Source organism: Limanda limanda, chromosome 10 (assembly GCF_963576545.1).
Source record: "Limanda limanda chromosome 10, fLimLim1.1, whole genome shotgun sequence".
Lineage (NCBI taxonomy): Eukaryota > Metazoa > Chordata > Actinopteri > Pleuronectiformes > Pleuronectidae > Limanda > Limanda limanda.
The window spans coordinates 19,303,849-19,328,436 of NC_083645.1; the positions used below are offsets into that span (position 1 = coordinate 19,303,849).

General features: G+C 42.5%; 1 protein-coding gene across 1 annotated transcript; it reads left to right on the forward strand.

Annotated features, from left to right (window-relative positions):
* Window positions 1–754: 754 nt before the first annotated feature.
* Window positions 755–22,122, forward strand: apln (apelin). Its single transcript, XM_061079065.1, has 3 exons — window positions 755–1,410; window positions 14,579–14,751; window positions 17,770–22,122. The coding sequence occupies exons 1-2, from the start codon at window positions 1,344–1,346 to the stop codon at window positions 14,743–14,745; spliced, it is 234 nt and encodes a 77-aa protein (XP_060935048.1). The 5' UTR covers window positions 755–1,343; the 3' UTR covers window positions 14,746–14,751; window positions 17,770–22,122.
* Window positions 22,123–24,588: the final 2,466 nt, after the last annotated feature.

Genomic DNA, 24,588 nt, shown 5'->3' on the forward strand with positions numbered 1-24,588 from the left:
TTGTTGTATGTCTAGTGCTTGCTTATGGTTCTCACAATTCAAAGCAAGAAATGCAACCTTTCCTGTTTACTGATGAAAAATACACAAGTGGATTTATTTTATATCCATGTTAGGGTGTTGGTTTTCCGTCAGCTTTTGTTCATTGAGAGGATATAATCTATGGAGCAAAATAAAACAAATGAATTCAGGGGCCATGGAACAAATGGTCGCGATGGGATCGGGCAGAGTCTGATAAGTTTTTTCCTGCGGTTACTCCCCGAGTCACAGACACTAACTTCAAACGGTGCAAATTATTTAAGCCATACCTTCAGAGAGACAGGGCTGCCAGCGCTACGGTGGGTAAAGAATAGTGTGAGGAAGAAAGGTCTATACAGCTGGCGTAGATACAAAAGCAGGAAAGCATGAACCTCATCTCACACCTTCCCTTCTTTCATCTACTTCCCCTTATAAGCTGGTATTTTGATTCCTGGATTCCTGGCAAGCGCGCTGTTCGCAATTCAAAGAGTTTTCAACAAGAGCATCTGTTTGGGTATTATCATAAACCTGCATGCTCCCCCTACCCTTTACCTCCCTACTCCCCCTCTCCTCCCTCTCCTCCTTCTCCTTCCTCTGCCTTGTGCATTTGCATGTTTCAGGAAAAGGGGTGGAGAGGGTGGGTGATGGTGGGGCTTTTCCGTGACCCAACAGAGTCAATGATACATAAGCCACATGACCAACTAGTCTCCTTATCCAGGGCAAACGGGACTCACACACACAGACACACACGCCGACAGACAGACCTGCGAGCTGACTTCCAGGACATTCACAGCTCCACTGAACTTGGCTCATGCTGTCGTTTCTCTGACAGAAGAAAAGAGGATACGCTTGCGCACACACACATTCACACACACACACATACATACATACACCTCCGTGGGAGAGCTCAGATAAAGACGTGCCTTCAGTCTTGGAGTGGCACTGTCACACACTGATATACAAATACACATTTAGACAAATACACAGTCACAGTCAGGGAGCCACCACATGCCACACACACGCACACACACACACATACCCACAAATTGACACACTCACTTCTCACATACACACACACACAGGGGAGCAAACAGTCTCTCTCTCCCTTTCTTGCTCGCTCAGCTGCTCTTCCTCTCTCTCCCCCTCTCCCTCTCTCCCTCCCATCCACACACACTCTCTCACACACACACACACAGAGACACCAACACACACACACTCACTTACACACACATACACACACATACACACACACACACACACACACATACACACACACCACTACAGTATATCAGCGAGTGACTAGCGGAGAGCCAGAGGGGAGTGCAGAAATGAATGTGAAGATCCTGACGCTGGTGATTGTGCTCTTGGTGTCTCTGCTGTGTTCTGCTACTGCTGGTGAGTACAGGAGCGGCCAGGCTCGTCGCCGGTCGTCTCCCTTTGCTTTCTATTTCTCTCTGTGTTTGCCTTGGGCTCGTGCAGGCAGCTGTAGTTGATCAGTTACCCAGCATGGTTAGCCTTGTGTGGGCTCTAAAAGGCAGGAATATCAGCACCTGGCTGTATACAGTACTGCACTGCAGTGGTTATACTGTCTGCTTTTGTACTGCCATGGCTTTTATGGTTAACTTAAATGCTTAGATTGATCATTTTCCTCCATACCTCACCTTGATGTAAGCTTGTGACATGTAGGGATGAAATATAAAGATAGCTTTTTATTGATGGACCTTCATGTGTGGAGCTGTGCCTGAGTGATACATTAGCTCGATGTATGGGTGTTGTGGCTGTTATGAAATGTGAGATATGCATGGCACATGTTCTGTAAGGTGGAGTGAATCTGTTTAATTTATGGCTTGATGTAGTCCATCTGACCCAAGTGCTTTATGATTATGAGATGACTGTAAATGTGCAGCAGGGCAACACAACACTTATATATGCATGCGTGCCTCCTGTGGTGATGATAATGAGGACTGTAATTGTTGTACGCATTGATGAGGGGAGCACAGATCCCAGATGCTTGGACCGTCTCTGGAAGGGCTCAGTCTTGATGCCTTGTCACAGTAAATTTCCATAAAGTGCTGCTGCATCTCTGGAGCCATTGTTGAACTAGATATCAATTCCAGCGTGGATCTAAAAATGTCTAATATATGGAAACAATAACATTGACTTGGGACAGTTGAACAGGCGGGCAGGGAATATTCTCTCTGGTGGATCGGGTGAATGAATGACTTCCGAGAAATGGGCTGGGGGGTTAGTTGGGAGACCGATCGGCTGTCTGCAGATGTGCTGCAGGTAACATTGTGGTGTGAAAAAACAACAGTTAGGCCTGTGTAAATGTCTGGACCATTCTTGGGATTATCACCTACCCACCAACTACAGCGGCTTGGAAGACACACAGACAGAAGCTGTGTTTATATCAAATACTGTGCATGTAGAAGATGCTGTGCAGACTTAACCTTTACACAATAGAGAGAATGCATGTAGCATATAAACGCTTACATCTTAGAAGATGTAGGCCCAGGAAGATGTATAGTGTAAGATGCTGTCTAGGCTTTATGTTGCTAGGTGCTGTATGGAGTGTGGTCTTAAGCTGCTGTGTAGACTTTATGCTTGTATCGATCCATGGCCACAGCACTCACAGTTCCCATGCTTCCCAGCACATTTGTTACAGCGACAAGCTATTTTTGTCTGAGGCTCTCAGCACATGAGTAAATGGGAAGCAATTATCTAGCATCATGGTCAGTGTCGTTTTTCACGCCCTGCGTGGGGCTAAGCATGTTCCACGCCTGAGAGCCCACTCTGCTACACCAGCGACGGGGAAAACAAGGCTGCTGTGCCTCAGGCTTTCATGGGAGCTTATCCTCCTCAACGATGTTCAAGTCACGGCGCTTATGTGCCTCTCCGTTCCCTGGCTGCTACTGTAGTATCAGAGCTCCATTGACAGAGAGGAAGAGAGAGAAAGGAAGGGATGCAAGTGTGTTGCGGCGTTGATGGGTGTGGGGAGGGATGCTAGCTGGAGTGTCTGCGTAGCACAAGCCTCTGCTACAGTATGCGCTGTCGCGGGAAGGTGTCGGAAGAGGCTCTGCATGTAGGCAGTGGGTGTGAAGCCTTTCATCTTGAGACAAACGCTTTTCCAGTTCAGTGGGCTTTCTCCTTCTCTCAGGCATCTGTGTGTGTACATGTGTGGCTGAGAAAGAAGAGAGACGTACACAGAGAGTGAGACAGGGACCATGTGTGTCTGTTTGTGCACTTGCGGGAAGCAACGGATATAGACCTGAATCTCAGTGATATAGGGTGGAGAATTATGCATAAGGGTGTGTCTTGTATTTAGTGCAACAGGCAAAGCATTTCAAAAACCTAATGTTACCTACAATATTTATTCAGTGAACTAAAAGAGCTGCTGTGGCCTTCTCTATGTAATATTAGCATCCTTAAGCAGTGCACTTCAATTACCTATCCTTGAGAAGCACTCTGGCTCAGGAGTGGGCTCCAGCTTTAGACATGTGGTATTCATAATTCATCCCAGGGCCGATCACTCTTCCTCCCTGTGTGACTCTTAAGACTGGTATAACAGTCCTTATTCTCAAAACATCCTCGTGTCTGTAATGGCCTCTTAGACGATATCAAAGCTTCCTTTTCCTCAGCCATGGAAACACCCTGCCAGTCTTCACCCAGGGATGCTCTGGATAAAAACAATAGCAGCTGGCTCAGAGACGCACTTGCCCACGCTCACACATGCACGGAGGGTGTAATTGTTAGGGCCTTGGTTGAACAGGTGAGGCCGTTCTGACTGCGGGGCACGAGGCCCGGATCAGAGCCATTATCTGGCAGAGAAATCGTCTGCTTGGGAAGGGGGCGATTTTATGAGAGCTGTCAGCACTGCTATTATGCCATATTAAACTTTGATGTATTGTTGGGGCTGGCTGCTCTGTGGCACCAGCATGCATACATACTGTTCTGCAGCCTGCCTAACTCAGATGCTCAACCTAGTGGTATAGGGCAAAGTACAGCCAGAAAGAGGTGGGCTACAGTACATGCAGTCACTCATTAAGGCACCTACAGGCATTAAATGCATGCTTTGCTAGGTCTAATTATTTAGTTAGCAATTATTTAAGCTATAAACCAGCCATAACCAGGAAACTTTAAATCATAAGCGCAGGTATTTCAAATGTAAAAAAGGTGTTTGTGCCTGTGGACATGATTACGGTGGCCATGGAGAGAACAAAAAGCAGCTAAACTCTTCCAGATGTCCAGGCATAACATAAAAACAGTGGGCAAACAGTTGTGTCAAAGGGGAAGCAGTGGAAAGGTTATTAGAGGATTATGGAGAATCACAGAGCCTTTTTTGAGGCACAGGAGCTTGTGAAAACCAGCTGCTTTTATCTCTCACACACATACACACACACAAACACACACGCACGCACACAGGGTCAGATGAAATCCATTTCATGAAGAACCTGGATTTCCTCTTGATGCAGCATTACAAGAAAATAGAGCCAGCAGCCTGCAGCGTCAGTGCAGTTTGTCTGCTGCAACACACACACACACACACACACACACACACACACACACATAAACGCACACACACACACACTGGTCTTACTATAGTTGCAAGGACTAACATAAGGAGGATAAATGAGTCAATGAGTTTAGGGAGTGTGTAAAAAGAGATTTATCCTCTTGTTGATTTGTCTCTTGTTTATCTTCTGTGGGCTTAAATAGTAGCACTGTTATTATAATCCACACATCACAGATCCATGTCAGTTTGGTTAAGGGGCGGGTGTTTGACAGTAAATAACATGAATGATATATATTTGTCAGCTGTCAGAGATTTGCCTTACTATTTATACTGTACCCTACTCGGTGAAAGGAACTGGAAACCTTATAGCATCAACAAACCACTGCAAATTTGCTTTACTTAGCATTAATCATTATAAACAATAACACAATCAATTTGGCTAATTTAAAAGAAGCTATTCAGTGGTTGTTTTTATCTGGTTTCCTTGTTAATGAACAGCTATAAATCCAAAACACTTACACACATTTTAATCAAACTATTGCAATTTAAATGTTGTGAGTTTACTGTTTGCAGCGGGTACAACTATGTTTGAGGTTTTCCAGTTGTTTCTGACCATGACGTGCAATTGCACCAGTAAATAAGCATTGTGGTTAATTATATATCAATAAGCAGAACCTTGGAGGACAAATAGCATTATGTGCTGATTTTATATCAATTAACAATAGCTAGATAAAGATATATCATTATCATTATAAGAAAATTATTCATCAACAGAAGATCTTATTGATATTGTCATCCCCTGCAGTGAGCATAAAATGCATTTCAGTGTAGCTATACGGTTTCATTGAGAAGATTTTCCTGTGATAAACCACCTCACATCTGTATAATATCACCTAAAGTGAGCTTTGTGAATGGCACTCACAATTGCTCTGGAGGGGGCAGGAGTTGAGGAAGAGATTTAGTGAAAAATCATAACTCATTTGGTGCGGATATAAGGCTAACCTTTGGGCTGACGCTCCCTGGAGAGTTCAGATGTTGAAGACTTTGGCATATGTGACTGCTGGGTTGCTGTAATATAATTCATAACCCTTTGAATGAATAAATCTACTCACTTAGATCTTCCCTTGAGAGTGAATGCAGTGAAGGGAAGAAAAAGCAGAGGGGGAGTTAATGGCAGGCCATGGGAGAGAAAAATAAAAGGGTGCAAAGGAAGCGAGGCATTCTTGAAGCTGTGGGGTTGTGTAAGCTTTCCATATAGTGGAGGAAGTCACAGCTACATCTAAAAACTCACAGCTGGTGATCTGGTTGGGCTTTACAGATTTCATATGTGGAATAATGACACTTCTTTGCCTCAAGGAGGGAAATCCGTTCTGCTAAGTATGTTAAATTACTTGTAAATTAAATTCTGGCTGCATTCTGATTCCTTATGTACATGTCTGTTGCAGTCCTGATCCCCTTTAAGTTTTGAGGGCACAACCTGGGGGTAGTGGGGGTTTGTAGGGGGGGTCCTGTATAAGCCAGAGCTCCTGATCACCAGACCCTATCCTCAAACCTGGGGCGTTCCTTACAACTTAATTGAAGCCAGATATTTCAAAAAAATAACCGCTCAATTTTCCAACGGTATTCAATATTTAAGTGATTTATGACTCTCTTTTTAACATTAAGTGTTACATTTACAGCAGTTGTCCTGGAAGATCAGATTCCTGATCAAGATCTAATTGGACATTTTTATAAATGCGCTGCCAGACCGCAGAATATATATTTCGGTCTTTAGGAATGCAGGTGCTTTAATTACTTTTGTGCTATATTCATAGGAAAGCAGATTGGAAAAATATGGCTTCTATATATTGCTTTAGAGATGTAGGTTGTGGTAAAAATTCATACTTCAGCAGCTAAAACCGCATGTAGAAGGAGAAGTGAATTACTTTGGAGAATCAAATAAATATGCTTTAAGGTATTGTCGCCATTAACGTCAAAGCTCTGTAAGTGGAATAATGGATCAGCGAGATTCCAGACATAGCTAAAAAAAAAACGTGCTGCACAGCTGGCTGTTGTTAGGCAGATCAAACTCAGCCAGGGGATTTCAGTGCTGTGAAGATGACAGTATGGATTGGGGCTTTGGATGGTGTAAAGGGACTTAGTCGATTTTGGGTTCATTTAGTGACACCCCCATTGGGATCAGCCTAAACTCCAAGCCTCAGGCAACAGGATGTGCGTGTCTCTTCTTTTCTCAGTGCATTATAGGATGTGGTGAAGCTACTCACGAGGTTTCAAACTGCCATGTACTTTATGTTTGTGCCTTAAATGACATGCTTGAAAATGGAAAACGTAAGATCTCCTCAGTCCTCCGCACAACTGGGTCCCTTCTGTGGCAACACAAGAAATCACTCATTTTTTAAATCATGCATTATTCATCACAGTTGCTGTGTCTTTGATCACAAATGTTGTTTTCCCTGGGAGACTATTTCACACATACAGGTCTACACTTAAACATCGGTCAATCTAATGATCTGCCACTGACTAATAGCATCGATATCCTCTACATCAGCATAGGGCCCCTCGCTGTGTCCCCCCTCTGTCTCATTCACGAGGCTAGCCCTGCACTCAGCGGCCCCTGAGTACGAACACATGTTTGTTAAAGTAGAAGGGAAACACAATATATGGAATTCATAAACATGCATCCACATCAGGTAAACAGTTTATCCAAGCAGCCAATGAAAATAAAGGAGGGTGTAGAGGGCCAATAAACACTGAACTTTAGCTCACCTGCAGCAATGTGCAGCTGAACCCGTGAGTAAAAGTATTTACGATTTGTACTTCTTCACTAAATACGTGTGACGACATAGCTTATTAGGTTTCACTGCATAGCCTTTAACCAAAAGGGCCTCTTTGTGTATACCATATGCTTATCAGTATCAGTATATCCTGTATCAGCAATATATTTTTTTATAGTTCATATTAAGTGTTTTAATGACTACATCTCATCTAGATCTCATCCATTGTTTCGTATCCCTTGGTCTGGTTGAGTAACACAGTCTGATGCAATGTTGCTGCTATTTTCCTTTAACAATGCTGTATGTACTGTGGGGAGAGGCGATGGTCCCCTCGGGCATTAAAAGCTGCAGTGACGCTGTGATGTTTCTCTGCCGCTTTCTGTTTCTCTGTGTCTCCCACAAATGGGAGAAAGAACGCAGGTTCACAGCATGGGGGGGGGGGTGATGAGACAGGAGAGGGAGGGGCTGTGTTTCACATCTGATTAGCGTGCCCATGGAAACGGATGGTTGGAGGATCCCTTTGCCCTTGACATGCAATCTCTGGAGATTAGGGCAACGGTTGGTAGCCTTACCTACCTACTGTACCTGCCATGCGCAAAGCTGCTGCTGCTGACGGAAACAGCAGCAGCAGCATCATCTCGCCTTCTCCTGCCCTCAAATGACAGGAAAGTTGAGAGAAGAAATATCCCCTTGACTACTCGTTTTCAGTTGGCTCCAACCTGCAGTAACCTTATAGCCACAAATTCACCCCTTCAGCTGGAGTGGGATTGTGAATAAACCAACAGGCAGTCAAGTGGCGAGGAGAGTCAGTGGCTTCATTAGCTGGCTCAATGCTGCTGGCGGCCCTTTGAACTCACAGCGCTCTGATCATAGCAGAGTACGCAGTCTCACACCTCATCATTTCATACACTCAGTAATTCAGGGGCATATATAGCACCATACTTCACAGGCGGCTGACTAACTCAAAGGGACATCTGCAGAAAGCCAGAAACTACACGGGCTGCACAGTTTGTTTTTAATTTGTCCCCAACCTTCAGTGAGAGTGGGGGGTTACTTTCGGAGCAGGGGGACAAAGGGGTTAAGTTTAAGAGCTACAGTAATAGGAGGAACTTTTCATGCACTTTGGTTTCCTCAGTGGACTTTACACAAAGCCAGCCTTTAACCCAGCCACAAGCGTAGCATTATCACAGCACAACAATGCTGCATATCAAACAGTTCCTGGCAAATATAAGAGAAAGTGCTCACGACCAAAACAAACCCTCCCTAAGAGGAACACTTAGAGTCAGAGTGCGGTGGCACACGATGGATGTTAAAAACATCAGGGACACAGAGGGCTGATCATGGACTCAGCAGTTTTTTTTTAATTGAGAACCTGGCTGCTTTCAGCTGACAATGTCATTCTTTTTGCTCCAAACTGAGCGCCTTTCATTGTGGCTGCCATGGTAACGGGGTCTGAAAGTCGGCAAGCAAATCGGTACCAGTTTCTGCCAAGGCCCAGACTTACTGGAAGGCATGCGATAAGCAGCATTTCCGACACTAAATGTTGAATTGTGAGAGCTAAACAACAGGGGACAGCCTTCTCGGTTAGGCATCATTCCATATGTGCAGGATGAATGTGTGGCGAAGCTATCAGGAAGCAGGCAAATCCCCAGTGAGATGCTGTAACGGTGCTGGGACTCATTCTAAGTTAAAAGAATGTTTGGCTTGTAAATGGCACAATTAACACATCTCATCCTTGGCTAAATAATCCTGATCCCCTAATGTGCTTATGCAGTGGGAAGCATCTCTGCTTATGACATGTCTCTGTCTGGCTGCGTGGGTTAGCATGTCTGTGGTAATGGCATGCTATATAGGGATTCATTAGCTAAAGCTACTCCTCTCCTTTTAGTGAATGAAGGGAGGGAGGCACCCAATGGAGACAGCGGGCCTGCTCTTCTCCTCCAATGTCATGGTAATAACCATGGCTACACACACCAGGGTATTAATTCTTCCTCTCTCCCACTTACACAAATATTGTTCTGTTGCCCTAAAGGATTACACACACACTCAATAAGCTGCAAATGTACTTCCCATAAAATGCAGACAGAAAATAAAGCTATATATTACTGTGATGGTAAAATACAATAACAGTGGTCACTGGTTTAATTATGCAATATAAATTAAACCTGTCCTTACATTAGAATATGTTGTTAAGTGATGGTATCTTATTAATTATGGTAATGGCATGATAATACGATGTGTGATTGTGAAAGGAGGGCAAGAGCTTTAAATGGGTCTACGATTTAGTCCAATCATAGTGCTAACAGGGAGGGAACCTAAATTTAGATAGAAACAATAGTAAGAGCCATAGTGTCTCTATGAAGCTGTAGTTTGGCACAGTGGTGCTTTGATAATATACTAACATGCTGATGCTCAGCAGGAATGAGGTTTACCATGAACACTATCTTAGTTTAATGCCAACATTTGCTAATTGACACAAATGAAAAATGTTAAGATGAAGCTGATGGGAAGACCATTTGTCGGGCAGGTTTTCTTTTTGCAATGTATTATGTGAACTAATATTTTGCCATGGTGCTAAATGTAAACTTGGGGAATTGTGGACATTGTAGAATCACACTGGTCATTTCTTTGTCCTCATGGGGTTAACCATTCTCCTCCCAGTCCAGTACCCACCCATTCCCATTCTCCCAGCTGTTTGTTTAACATCAAGATACATCTGTACAAACTGAATCAAGCACGATTTATGGCACAGATGTGTCAGACAAGTGATGCAGGGACGGCAAAAAAAACACCAAGTAGAGATGAAATGTTCTTGAGAAGCTCAGGCAACTGTGAAAATAGATCAATGAGATTGCACACAATTGATTCATAATCAGTGTGACTGTGAGTGATGAGCCCAACGGGTAAACAAACAGATACGACTCAAGAGGACAGTAAATCAATTTGCAGTGACACAGAGAAAATTAAACACAGCGAGGATTACATTTTGGTGGCCACGCTTGATTGTGCATGTTTACTTTTGATGCAACAGTTTCTAAATTATGAACGCAGCTCTTTGTGCACTTGTTGCCGGAGTTAGTCTCACAGGCCGATACAGTTTAATCTCTTATGTCGTAGTGACACAAAAACCATTATGCTGTGGCTGCATTTACAAGTGCAGACATTTGTTATGTGGTCTTTTTGGCAGTCGGCGCACACAAATCAGCTTTACAACTATTAATAATCGGCTCTGGCCCATTGGCCATGCTGCCTGTTTTCCTGCATTGACACACAGCGCTGTGATGTACAGTTTGCTCTTGCCAGCCGTGAGGGCAGCTGATGAACTTGGCATTAAACCAGAGGACAGCCATTCCTCTTCGCTGACTGGATGGACAAGTGCTGGAAGACGTAAATCTCTCCAGGCGCCACTGATGGACTGCTGCAGAATCGACAGGGATAAGCTGTCAGGCTTCCACTTTCTGCTAGGCCATTATAAGACTGAGAGCCAGCCATTTGAAAAAAGACAACATAACAAATATCACCTTAGGAGGCAGTGGTGAAACTAGGGCGAGGAATTAGCGAGGAGCCGACCAGCTATTCATCATTGGTTTGGAGACTGTCCAGTTTGTGACACTCTCAACTATTCTCTCTTCCCTGCCTTACCATCTCTATGTCTCCTCTATTCTCCCTATTCCCTTCTCCTTAAGGAGGCGGCAGTGACGCAAGCAGCAGCAACAGCAATAACCTGGCATTCCTGAAATTCCCCCTTTATTACAATTTAATTAGGGAATTACCAAGTGGGGGCAGAAGTGTTGAGATTTGGTGGAGAGAGGGCAAAACCAAGGTCATCAAAAGTATAGATAAGATGCTTGTTGCTGTGAGACATATGTTATCCTGCCATTTTACTGTTTTACCAGCTGAACGTCAACACACGGTAAATCCCTCATGGGAAAAGATCAAATGGGATACTACAAAGACTGAATCCAATTTCAGAGCATTAAGATGGCTGCGATATCTTTGTTTATGGAAAAGAAACATGCATTATCCAATAATAAACCGGCCATGGAAACAATCAAAAGGTCTTATCCAGATGCAACAGATGCTGCAATGTTCAATCTATGTGTATTACACTATAGACAGGTAAAGATTCAAAGATATCTGTTGCTGTGTGTCATATCTGTCACACTGAGATACGTTCCCTACAGACTGCAAGAGTTAATCTATACAGCCGGTGTTATCACTTGGGCCTGGTTTATTTTTAGCAGCTTTCATTACACTTTTCTATCCTGTAGCCAGATTGGATGGGTTGAGATTTGTGAGGAAAATCAGGCGATGTAGTCCCTTCAAACCCCAGTGCAGAGCAGTGGCTGACAGCTTGCCATGGCAGGAGACATCTAAATTGTCTCATTATGGACCAGGGCTATGACAGCCTGAGCCTCCCTTAGAGGGACGGCAGATGAGCTGTGTGAGCCGAAGTACAATTACTTTACCATCTTGCTTTGGAATGTGTGTATGAGTGTGTGTGTCGCAACTGAGTGAGACTCCAGTTAATGCATGTGTTTGCAACACCTGTTACTAGTCTACTGCTCAAACCTGAGCTGCAGTTGGACTTAGTGTAGTATTGTAGTTACTTCAGGTATCACTGAGACATTTTAGGTGACAGTACACTTAACCCCAACAGACCGTAGAGAACAAGAACAAGTTCTCTTTTGACATTTTTCACCCAGTCACTTCTGGCACTTCTTCATTTGTACAACTGACTGTTTCACTCCTTTTTGGAGCCATTTTTAATGGTAACAGGCGACAAGCAAATGTGCTTGGATGAAATGTTGTTCAAAATATGTTTTGACAACATTTGTTTTGACCATAGACTCTATATAAAGATGGAAAAAACATCTTTCGCCCACTATTCAGAAAAGAAGCCAAAATCGTGTGGATACTAACGCTGCTATCTTGCGCCAATGATGCCATTTGGAGCCTGGGTCTGCATAGTAGCAATAAGGGGGAAGGAGCCATATTATCCAGATCATCTCAATACACATGCTTGCCTCACCTTCAGAGAGCTGTCAAGTTGTACATCTTTAAATACAGTTTATGCTACTGACACGTTAAATAGCAAGGACTGCATCCTTCCTCTAGTTTTTGTATTTTCTGCAATTTAAATGCTGATGTTTTTTCAGGGGCAAAAGGAAGGAGAGCCTCCCACCCCCTTATCTTAATACTTTTGTTGGCCTTAAAATCTACTCAAACATAGAGGGTATTAACATTAAACCACCTGAATTTGAAAGAAATTAGTTGAATGCCTTCAGTATGTCCGAACGTCCTCTCATTTGCTGTGTATCTGGAACAATAACAAACGGATAATGTGCAGATTAGTGCGACTAGGGCCAAAGATGGGCTTTAGATGCGGAAATATGCAACAGAGACTTTCCCTGCTGCAACTGAATTACCCCACTGTTCAGCCACCAATGTAATGTGTTATGTGATCGCGGAAGAAGATTAGTGTGAAAATGGAATTTGAGATGTCAGGTATATCCACTGAAAACATTAAACAGGCTGTTTTGCTCAGTCATGCAGTTAACCATTGTTTAAACCTGACAGCCTGAAAAACACCCCTCTTTCCTCCTTTTCTATGGAAGTTGTTCTTTTCAAAATGTTCAATATACTACGGCTGGTTGGTAATTAAGAAAGGCTGCCTACCCTCTTATGGTGTTTTGAATTCTGCCATTGAAGAAAGCAGCCCTTTATTGAGACAAACTGATCCAGGCTAATAGAGAAGCTTGAGTGTTTTGAACGACATAGAAAGATTCAGGGTCATGGTTGTGCCTACTCCGTATAAAAGCCTGTAATCACCACTCTCCACACCTAAATACACTCAATGATGAGGAGAATCTTAGGGAACCAGGAAACTTAACATCACCCTGGCCTTTATAAGCTGCTCAACTGCTGTCCTCAATATACTTGCTGCTTTTCCAAACCTCTGCAGTCGACTGGCTGAATTATCTTAAGCTGTGTCCTCACCCAAGCCCTCCTAAACCCAGGAAGGTCTTGCTCCTGGGAATTCTAAAAATGGTGCCAGTGTCTCTGAGGAGAGGAGACAGGAATGTCATGACCCCTTGTGAGTGATGTCAATCAGCTTTTTGATGGGAAATACCCACTGGGGATTTGCAGTTTCTTTTGAAAAAGGGTAGTAGTTTCACTTTGAGATGAAGAATCTTTTAGAAATTCAAAAAGATTTGAAGAGCGATAAAGGTGCAGTGTGGGTCTCCATGGATTTCATCAATAAGGTTAAGTCATTCAACCTGTATAATAAATTCTGTTTGTAGAGGCAGGGGTGGTTCACTGAAAGACAGTAATGAGGAATGTAGGGTCCAGTGTTTTAGTGTTTGACCGATACTGGAGACTAAAAGTCACAATATATTTACTACATCTACAGCTCCAATTCAGTGTTTTTTATGAGTTATGGGTTATTCAAATTAAAAATGTATGACTTATGTAGTGTGTAGTCACTGGGATTCAACCACTTTGATGAGCCCTAATAAAAGGTCCTGCTCTGCTTACACTCACATTTGATCGGACTTAAGGTCAGGGTGTAGAGTGAAAGATCACCTGCATGAAATATCCCATTACTAGTAAAGATCTGCTGCAAAATGTAATATTCTAAGTCAAGAGGAGGTCTTTCAGTTTGTGATGTTGAAAGGTCACAGCAGAGACACTTGAGGTGGACCTGAGCATTTAGAAAAGAGGGGCTTAGGGGGATCAGGCCACACTTATTGAGAGAAGACTGAGAACATCTGGGATCACTCTGAAACACACACACACACCTAAGACATTCACACATTCTCTGAGAGACACATTGCTATCAAACGCATCTCTAATCTTGGATCAAACACTGAGACAGGATGCACCTCCACAAGGTCTGTTGCTTTGTGGTGTTTGTAATCTTGACGGAGAGTGAGAGAGACATGATACACCAGGGGTTTTCGGTTTCCCACCATAGCAGTGTCTATCTGCTTTGCTCTTGTTCCACCATGCCAACTTGATGAACTACAACTCTGGGTGGCCTTGAAGAGGCCCACACAGACACAACCCCACACTGACACACATGCTTATGTATACATGTCTCTTGTTTCCTCATCTATAACCACTGTGATAACTCTTTGGATCTTGCTAGATGTTTTTCTTAGGAATGAATGGGCTTGGATTATAATCAAGTCAAAGGAGATACTTTGTGCGAGAGGAAGCTGAAATATTAGGACATTTCTGGGGATCCAACTGGTCTTTGTTTGTCCTCCAGGTCCCATGGCCTCCATTGAGCATGGCAGAGAGCTGGAAGAGGCCTCTCCAGTGAGAAAAATGGTCCAGCAGAGCCCTGTAAGAGGTGGTCAGACCCACAGACCAGCCGGCTGGAAGAGGAGACGCCCACGGCCCCGTCTTTCCCACAAGGGGCCCATGCCATTCTAGAGCAAGGTGAGTTTATTGCAGTCAGAGGTGTCAAGACACTCATTAGGTTGTGTTTGTCAAAAGCCATGACAAAACGGTCAGTGTCACACACTAAAAGGCTCTATACCCACCTGCGATTCTCATGTGCCTCCAGCCAACTTTCTGTCAAACGTTCTGTCAAGTCAGAGCAAAAGCACTTCCCGATATATTAAATCATAACTGCTGACTAGTGAGGAAATTACTTCCGAGAGGAATTTCTAAAAGGACCGTGATCTTGAGTCCTAAAATACTTTGTTGGCAGAATCCATTTGGATGTTTCTGATGACGAATGGGAAACCTAAACTGTTACAGGAACGCTGGAAACTCTGTTAATGACTATCCCATCCAGATTCAGTTCCAACACAAGCATGTTGTTGTTGGCATTGAAAAAGATACGTGTTTTAATAGATTATTGGACTTTGCTTCACCAGCTTTCATGCCTTCATAGTACGATAGAGACTGTATTTGAGGCTACGTCATTTATTTCCTCATATGGGAAAAAGTTATACTTAGAAACATAACCGTTGAATCAACTATACAAGCATTAATCTGTTCTATCCCTCTGATCAAGTCTATTAAATCTGTTTTTCCTAAGATAATACTTTAGAGAGTTGGGTTTCCTAGGTGTAATATGCTTTCCCTCTCAGGAATGTTTAACTTGCTGTCAAGTGAAACAAGGTTTTATGTTGAAACTCTATAATCCAAAATCTGAGATAATATTTTACTTATCACCATTTCAAGGTTTGATTTTCTTGTCTCAACTAAAACAAACTCTCTGTATTTCTAGAAAAACAAATCAAGCTTTACTACGAAACTTAAACATGCTACAACTTATTAGACGACAGGATAAAGATTAAACCTTTCTTTGTACTAGCTTATATCTCTGTGTGTAGAGGGCAACAGTAGTTCAAATATGTCACTGCATTAGGAAGCACAGGACTCATTCACTTCTCTCCCAGACACAGTGAGAGACAGGGAAACTTAGAAAAACACAATATCCCTGCAGGAGGTGCCAACCATACAAAGCTGACCTGCAAAGGTCCACCATAAATGAACGCCATAGTGAGAGGAGGCTGCAGCCAGAAAGTTTCCCGGCATGGTTAATCAGTTTTCAAGGAATAGGATCAAAACCATAGACGTTTGGAAGTTCTATTCTCTAAAACAGCCAGGGAAGTTTTACAATCTAAGGCAAATTATGGATCTTTATTGTGTGTTTTTTGACAAGGTCAGACTTCTTTTGAATACACTCCTGTTTCAATAACATACCCTAGAGACTCACAACCAGGCTGAAAACAAAAAGTAAGGTCAATGTGTGCTTGAAGGACAACAGTGGTGCTAGTCCTTTATCTTCATGCCTATAAAAATGTGAAAAAACGCTTTCTGCTAGTTGAGTGGTCAGATCTTCTGTTTGGTGACAGAGTGCTGGCCACACAATACAGGGAGCTTCAGGAAGTTGTGAAGCTCTGTAAAAGTGAACAGCTCACTGAGTCACAATGCTCTCTCTGCAAACACCCCTTAAACCACAACACACTGAAGATTTCCTTTTGTTGTTCGCTTCTGAATGCACCTCCTTGGATTGTTGCAAGGTTCATAGTTCACCTCGTTCAAGGATTCCTCTGCATGCCCTGCTGGTTTACTCCAACCAGAAGGGAGTCAGAATCAGGCTGTCCATCAGCAGCATTAGAGTGACATTTATTAACGATAACAACTTCACTGAGTAAATTATCCAAGTTCAGATAACGTTTTACTGGATGATTTAAGACTCCACGAGAACCAGTTTCTCCACTCAACAAGCCACTCCTCTAACACTTAAGTTTGAAAGGCTCTGTTCATCCTCACGTGTCCTGCTTTCTTCTTCTATTTGAGTTGATAATGAGAAACAAACCTGGAAGCAGCAGGACATGCTTTTTGTTTGATCAAAGCTAGAGTTCAATGCAGAAGTCCAGCAGTCCATGCAGTCAGATGACATAATATGTTACGATTGGCCCAAACGTAACTGTTTTTAAATAAAGTTGAGCAATAATTGACTGGACATGGTTCATCCTCTAGCCATCCCCTATTTAGCAATATCTCCCGATTTTAGTGTCAAAAACAGCTCATCTTTTAGTCTCAAAGACACCTGAGGCAAAATTGGACTTTTCTGCATTACACATTCCAGATGTGATCGAAGCTGAGAAGAAAGATCGCGACCCGGGTCATCCTGCTTGAGCATATGAGTAGACTCAGATCTGAATGTGCTGTTACAGCTCTTGGAACTAATCTTTACCAGTGACAGTAAAAGACGACAGGATATTACAGATTTAAAGCTGCAGGCAATTTATGGAAACCCGTTGAGATACTGAGTGTGAGAAAATCCCAGTGAATGAGTCCTCTAAAGAGTTTCCCACAAAACAATGCAGGGCAGGTCTGCAACTCCTCCCGTACATTTAATCTGCCATGTAGTATGACTTCAAGGCGCTGAGATCATACTGTTGGCCCACACAGACAACAAACAACAATTCAACTCAGTAGAGATTAGATAAACTGTAGATCCCAGTGCTTGAGGCATTACATGACCACAGAAATATGCCACCATGAAACAAAAGCAGGTTCTTATTCTCGAATTAACCTGGTTGTCGTGCAAGCATCTTACGTCTTACAGCATCTGAAATCTTGGGACTAGAGAAGATATAGGGCAAGGGAAGATAAAAGATTTCCTCATTGTTAGGGAGTGATGCAGTGCCCCTAGTGTAGTATAATGTTGGGCTTGTGTTCGACAGCGAGTTATACAGTTGTTTTTCTTACTCCCTGCTGCACCTTTCTGTCACAGACCGTGTAATCTGGTTGAAACATGTTATAGATAACCTTTTCTTCTAGTTTTTTATTGCCCAGCAGCCAGAAGTAGATCCCTGTGGGGTGCTATTATTGGGGAGGAAATTGAAATGTCGGCATTGTACCTGAATTGATATTTAGGAAAGAAAAAAGACACATTGATCTGACCTTTTCTGTTATTTTCCTGTCTTGCAGGCACTGCTTTGAGCGCCCTCCCCCAGGTTCTGATTTCTATGCTCTTCCTTTGCCTTGGGGGGCCTTGCAACAAAGGGCCGATGCTTGCCCAGCCTGAAGAGTGATGTCCATAGCACCTGCTGGTTCTTCAAGCAACTCTGTCCACAAAAAATCAGGACAAGCCGCTCACCCTCAGCTCGAGGAAGAATTGGGAGCAGGGAAGGGGGGTGGGGGGGTATTGAACCCGAGCTATCAGACTCTATTTCTCTGTCTCTCTTTCTTTTACTCCCTCGCTACTTATCTATCTCTGTCTTCTCCCAAGTGTTTTTTTTCCTATCATTTGCTTAATAGAGCCCAATCAATAGCGATCTCCCTGAGTGTCTCACACACTTTGCATGATATGTGGTGGAGGGGAGCCCAGTCATAACAATCTGAGTCTTAAAGCATCTGTCACTTCTCCATGGTGTGGTATTCCCATCTCTCAGTTTCAAGGTTACAGCAGCCACTGATTTATTTGCTGTGTAGCTACTTATCAGCTTTACTTGTGAGAGAGGGTGCTGATCATGCAGAAGGGCAGGTATAATAGTTGACAAAAGCAAATATTAAGTTCACTTAGGATACTCTGGATGTATGCAGTGTAAAGGAAGTTTTTGTGTTTAAAATGGAAGAGCAAGTGAGTCACATCTGAACGACATTGAAATCATCGCTTAACTATCATTATTTACGGTGCTTCGTACCTCCTAATGACACTGCGTCCACATGCAAAGTAAAGTTGGACTGAAAAGAGAGTCCCATTGTCAAAACAATCTATTCAAGTGACACAACAATTCCTTCATTTAGAAAAGATATGAAATTCTTCAATTCCAAAGCTATTTTGGTGTTTGTGAACTCATTAACACCTTGGGGAGGAGGGTGGGGGGTTTACTGACACGCTCAAGGTTACTGTAACATGTTGCACCTTGGATGAGTCCTTTGACCCCAAATCCCAATCCCAATCCTGTCCCCAATCCCCAGCCTTCGCACCACATTGCTGCCCTGTGCAGCTGCTCTACACGACTGTTAACTGGCAGGAGCGGTCTGCTCCACCGACAGGTCGCCTTGCCTTTTAATGAAGTGCCAAATAATAACCTTGTCCACAATGCTGCCAGGAACAAAGGAATGGAAGGTTAGGCAGAAACACATTACCTCTTGTTTGAAGTCTTGATACACTGACACATTATGCATTTTAAATTTCTTCTAACAGAAATCCAATGTGAGATAATGATAATAGGAGGACAAGTTAAATTAGACCAAAAAAAACAGGAAACAGTTTCAAAGCAAAGCTCAGCTCAGTTAATATACCACAGTGACCAGCCTCCCACTAGTGCTCTAGCTGCTGTAATATTCAGCATAAGGCTGGTTTGACCCCTTGACCGAAATCTTTCACTGACAAAATGCTATGCCTTTCCATCATACTGGAATATATTACTGTTTGTGTTTATTTCTGTGTTGAAGTAGTAATTTCTTTTTTTCTCAGGGTGCTGTGACAGAGGCTTGTACTAGCGCAGTCTATTTTGTGCATTTATTTAATAAAGAACACAAACATACAGTACATTAAAGCTTATACGAGCATATTTTCATATACGGTATCTTTACTCTCCCTGTATGTATTCACCAATATAGCCATGTAGCCAGATTCAGTCCTTTCTCATCCTGATCTGTTCCCTACATTTCGTTGGGTACAGTTGCCTTTTCCTAGTGCGCCCTACCACAGCACAGGTGGTCGTGGCTTTGATCATTCCACTCATTAAATCCTAGAGTTAATCTTTCTCAGATGGATCTCCCCAAGGCTGGCCGGGGCCACTTAGTCTGAGCTCATTGTTAAATTGGCTTAGACTGAAACCACGCCCTTCCCCCTTTCCAATCCCCAAACCCCGGATGATTCAGAGTGTAACCATGTAACATATTAGGGGAGTAACGTGAGGAGCACCACCTTGCTATCGTTCGTTGTGTATTAGGTGTGAGAAGCAACTTCCTCATTTTTTTGAGGGGAACTCTCATTTCAATCCGCTGCGATTCAATCGGCAAACACTCTACTACGACCAAATAAGCAACTGGCAGGTAAATCTAGATTTCCAGTACCTCTTCCCTCTCACCATGTCTCATGCAAATAATATAATAAAATGCAGAGTCTTCTCAGGCCCAGCATGAGAAGCTTTTATTAAGAGAGCATCTAAAATCACATCCACCCAACCAAGCACTGCTTGATTAAAACTGTATTAAATCCTAGGGCACTGTGAAGCGAAATTATTTCAGTTCCACCATTTTTTTTTCATACCCGCTTAGACAGAGATGTAGATTTCATTAATGCTCCTTGGGAGTGAGACAGCTTTGCTCATGACGTCTCATGTATTATTGGGGAAGATAGTGGGAAGATATGAGCTGGGGATGCAAATTCAAAGCCGCAGGAGTTGGGATGCTGGAAGTAGATGAGGTTATGACAAGGGGTTTTAAACAATATTCCCCCATCTCTGAAGTTTTTGTTACAGAGCCGAGCAACGTCTGTATCCGCACTGTTCTTCATGAATGTATCCTCACCATCTGCACCAGCCATGCTGCCCTTTCAGAGACAAGAGCAAACCAATGTTTATGTAAAGTACCCTTTTGAATCTTGGTCAGTTGAATCCAAAAATCAAAAGCCAAATATCCCACTGATCCAAAGCCTCTAGTGTCAATAAGTCCCAACAAATAGACGTGGCTTTGCTCCAAGATTTTCTGTATGGGTTCGCAAGGCTGCACTTTTGCAATTCCATTATGCTGCTGGACAAATACACCCTGAAAACAAGAGTCTCTTGGTATGGAATAGTTTTCCAGTGTATTGTGACAATTTTTTGTCTGATTTTTGTCTAGCTGGTTGTCCAAAGCTTACTTTTTGAATACAGTGTGAAAACCTGTATTTTTTGTGGATGTAACAAAATAGAAAAGTAGTCTGCAGCACAATATGTCGTTGACACGTGAAAGCTTTCAGGCATTCTTTTCTTGTAGATCATAGCCCACAACCCTCCTCTGCACATCAGGTTAATGGGCCTTGTGGTGTGGAAGGACAAGCATGTCCAGGCTCAAACTGAAATGGTAAACCAATACATTATGCTCGGGGAGCAAAACCATTTTCCTTAATGGTCTTTTCCAGCAAGGCTTACACAAGAGAAACGATTCCTATCCTCTCAATGTTTCCCCTCCAGTTCCTCTTCTCTGTGACCATCTCCAGGCCTGAGTAATGTTCCTATGCACTTGTTAGCATGTTTTCCTGGTAGAAAAATGTTTGTGCTGAGAACTTGCCCCATTGTGTTTTGTTATTTTTGTCCAAATGCATTTGGCTGGTAGTGTGTAAGGAGTGGGGATGAGCAGAGAGATAGATATGTGTTAATGGTGGAGATGAGAGTAAGCTAGCAGAAACATTAAAAATATTAGCTTAGCCAATAAGCTCTGTTTCCCAATAGCTATAGACACAACCGCCACAAAATATGTCATAGAAAAACACAAGGTTTTTATGTTTTCTATGCTTTTGTCATTATATTCTTAGTTCTCTACCAGACACAATTCCTTTAAAATGAAACCGAACCAAACTTTTCATTCAGTGTGGGAATGGTATGAGAGTCAGCACACAACACATTCCATAATTTTACCTTGTGTATCTCTAAACCCATCAAACTGTATCATGTTGGCCTTCAGAGTGGGTGTCTGCAGGATCTAGTGGCTGATATTCAATCCAATGCATTCACACATTTCCACCGGCTGGGCAATCCAAAGGATAACTAGATTATATCTCCCGTGGGAAATGACTATCTGTCATTATCCCAGAGCCTCAAAATGAGACTTCCTACACCCAGAATAGCACAGGCCCCTCCCGCCTTGATTGCAACATATTCTCCATCTATGTAACCACTGTGTTAAAGATCAGCTACATTCAGAACAATCTGAGGAGAGATGCAGTCTGTAGGCTTGCACGCCATTGCAACAGTGTTACTAGGTCTCAAGCAGAAACAATTTTTAAGACAATGTATTACTCCTGAAACTTATATTCTGTTTATGGTGTGTGCTCATATTACTCACCAGGCCAAATGTACAGTCCCTGTCTCTGTTTTGATGTTGAACTGGGCAAAAATAAATGACATAAATAAATAAATAAAACAAGTGTATCAGAAATGGTTGAAATACTGTGTACATATTTGAACTTTGGTTTCTAATTTATAAAAGATAAGCTTTAGCTCTTGGAGTACTTATTTTATTTTTTCCTTTCATGCGTAGCTTTGTGTTTTTATTTTCTATTTCTGTAAAGTGTGTAAATATATCTTTATGATAATAAGTAATATTAAAAATCTTATTTTAAGAAAACACTGTGTCATGTCATTTCTGTAGAAAAATAAAAAAGCATTTAATGTTTATCATTGTCAAAGGTATAGTGTTTCAGTATACTGTCATCTGCTAACTAGCAGTAAATGCAAAGTGCATTTAAATGATGTGGGTGCAAAATAGATGAGCACCAAAATCATTAGGATTCATCCTGAGGAGGACATGGAGTTTCAAGTTATTTATTTCTCAAAACCACAAATGTTAAGCTCAAAGCAGCACGACAGGAAGGGTCTCACAACAGAGTTAGGATTGGTCCTCTGGAAACCATCATTACCTGCATACTGGTCTGTGTGAACTAATCATATTGAGGTGGAGATATTTAAATGCTTACTGAAATCATTGAAATACTATGGTTTCTAGATAGATGCCAGATGATCACCAAATATAAAATTATTTATCCTCTGGTAACAATGAATACCTGTACCAAATGTAATGGAAATTACATCACTCACAACTGTTCAATTACAATGTGAAGCTCTAATCACAAACAAAACCAGTCCTCATTAACTCACAGAAGTGTTCGGATGCTAAAGATTTACTCTGCCTACTCTAGTTGAACCTGAGCTTAAATTAAACAAAAGAAAAACAGCAACATGTTTACCGAACTGCCACGGCTATTAACCTTTATCTTCGGTTCAGTCTTGTATAGAAATTCATTCGTTGCAGTATGCACATGCCTTTGGAAATGTAAATCAACTCCTCATCCATTAAGGAACACTTCACCAGTGACAGCTAGCCTTTCCTGAGCTTATAGTGCATACTAAGCAAGCTGCACATTAATGCATCACAGCTGCTGAGCATGCATGGAGACCTTGGATGTGTCTTGATGCACTGAGATGCAGCGTGCATACATGTCATATCTAGATACAAAGGAAGCTCTTCTAGTTATAACTGCTGGATAATCAGAAAATAATTCAGCAGAGGTAAACGAGTATGTCTGATAGTCTAAACCTCTGATTTTTAGAATGTTTTTGTTAGAATAAACGTGTCCAAAACTCTCAATATTTAGATTTATCCTTTTCAATTATGTGTGGCTTCCTGTTCATCAATTTAAGATAGGGTCACATTATACTATACTTATATAATTGACAACATTGCATATGCTACTCTATGATAACATTGTTTAAAAAGAGAGCCTCAGTGGGGCAATGTACTGAAATGTCCTGGGGCTTGCATGGGAGCCACTCTTCCTCTGAAACCCCCACTGGAACCACTCAGGGAAGTGCCTGGTTAACACGCAGAGCTGACAGGTCATGATAGACATGAGGTGCACCCCTGAGCCCCAGCAGCCCCCAAAAGACGCCCAAGGTTATATCATCAAGCCTGGGTCAGCTGTATAATTGAGCTTAGGGTCACGGGGAGGATATGGAGCGTGACAATGAGGCTATAGAGTTACAGTTTGTAGATGGCCAGAGAGGGCCACCGGTGGGGCATTACCGCGGGGGCAGACGTCCCTTTAAAGAGTTCAAGGTCCATCTGTGAGAGTGGCTCCGGTCCTGTTCACTGTCACTGCTGGAATGTGTGTCACCGCCTGCCAGCCACCAGTGCCGAGAGAGAGTGGGGATGGGTGAGGAGAGATGTTGAGTATACTGGTTTTGTTGTGAGGAACAAAATTAAACTTTAAGGATGATGAGTGAGGTACCGTCGATAACAAGTGTCAGACCCAGTTCTTTAATCTGTCGGTAACATCTTTTCAGCTACAGACAGAAGAAAACCAGTGGGATTCACAGAGCGGACGTCTGTGGTGCTCCGTGCCCTCTGTGCATGTATATCACAGAAACAGGCTTTGGGACAAACATCTGGTTTGCTCTTGGCAAAGAGTCTCATAATCAACTTCTGCCACATCATAAAAACTTTACTGCAGTTGGCTCTCCAGCTATACCACCAACAAAGCCCACAGAAGTTCTGACAAATCCACAGTGATGGATGTTACCCAGCGCGCTGCCGTCGCCCAACCACCTGGAATCTATGGACTCAAATTATACAGAATGTGCAGGCCATGATTGAAAATTAAGCACACATTTAACAGGCGGGTGTTGCACAACTTTCTATAACATTTGTATTGGTTTTATCCATGTTATAATTATACAGCAGTAAATGAATGAATCAAAGGGTGTCTGCGCAGTGTTTGAGCCAAGACTGACTGGGAGAAGTCTTTCCAAGGAGAAGAATAAACAACACCAGCTGACTGCTCCAAAACTAAATTAAGAGTAATTATGGGAGTTATTTGGGGAATTAAAAAGTAGTGTTTTTGAAAAACAGCATGATTAAACAACCCCTTTGTTTCACCAAAGCTGTGGTGTGGAAAATTAAATTAATCAGTGTTTTCTGGGCATTCAGGGCTGAAATTAACAATGACTTTCATCATCAGTTTATCAACTTCCTAGATGAGGTAAAAAATAATTGTTTGTGCAAACAACAGGAAAAGAGAACTAAAATATAAAATAA

Excerpts from the sequence above, each read along its gene's own strand:
- apln (XM_061079065.1), top strand. The coding sequence starts at position 1,344 with ATGAATGTGAAGATCCTGACGCTGGTGATTGTGCTCTTGGTGTCTCTG. Across the intron at positions 1,411-14,578 it reads GCTGTGTTCTGCTACTGCTG|GTCCCATGGCCTCCATTGAG; the intron begins GTGAGTACAGGA and ends TTTGTCCTCCAG.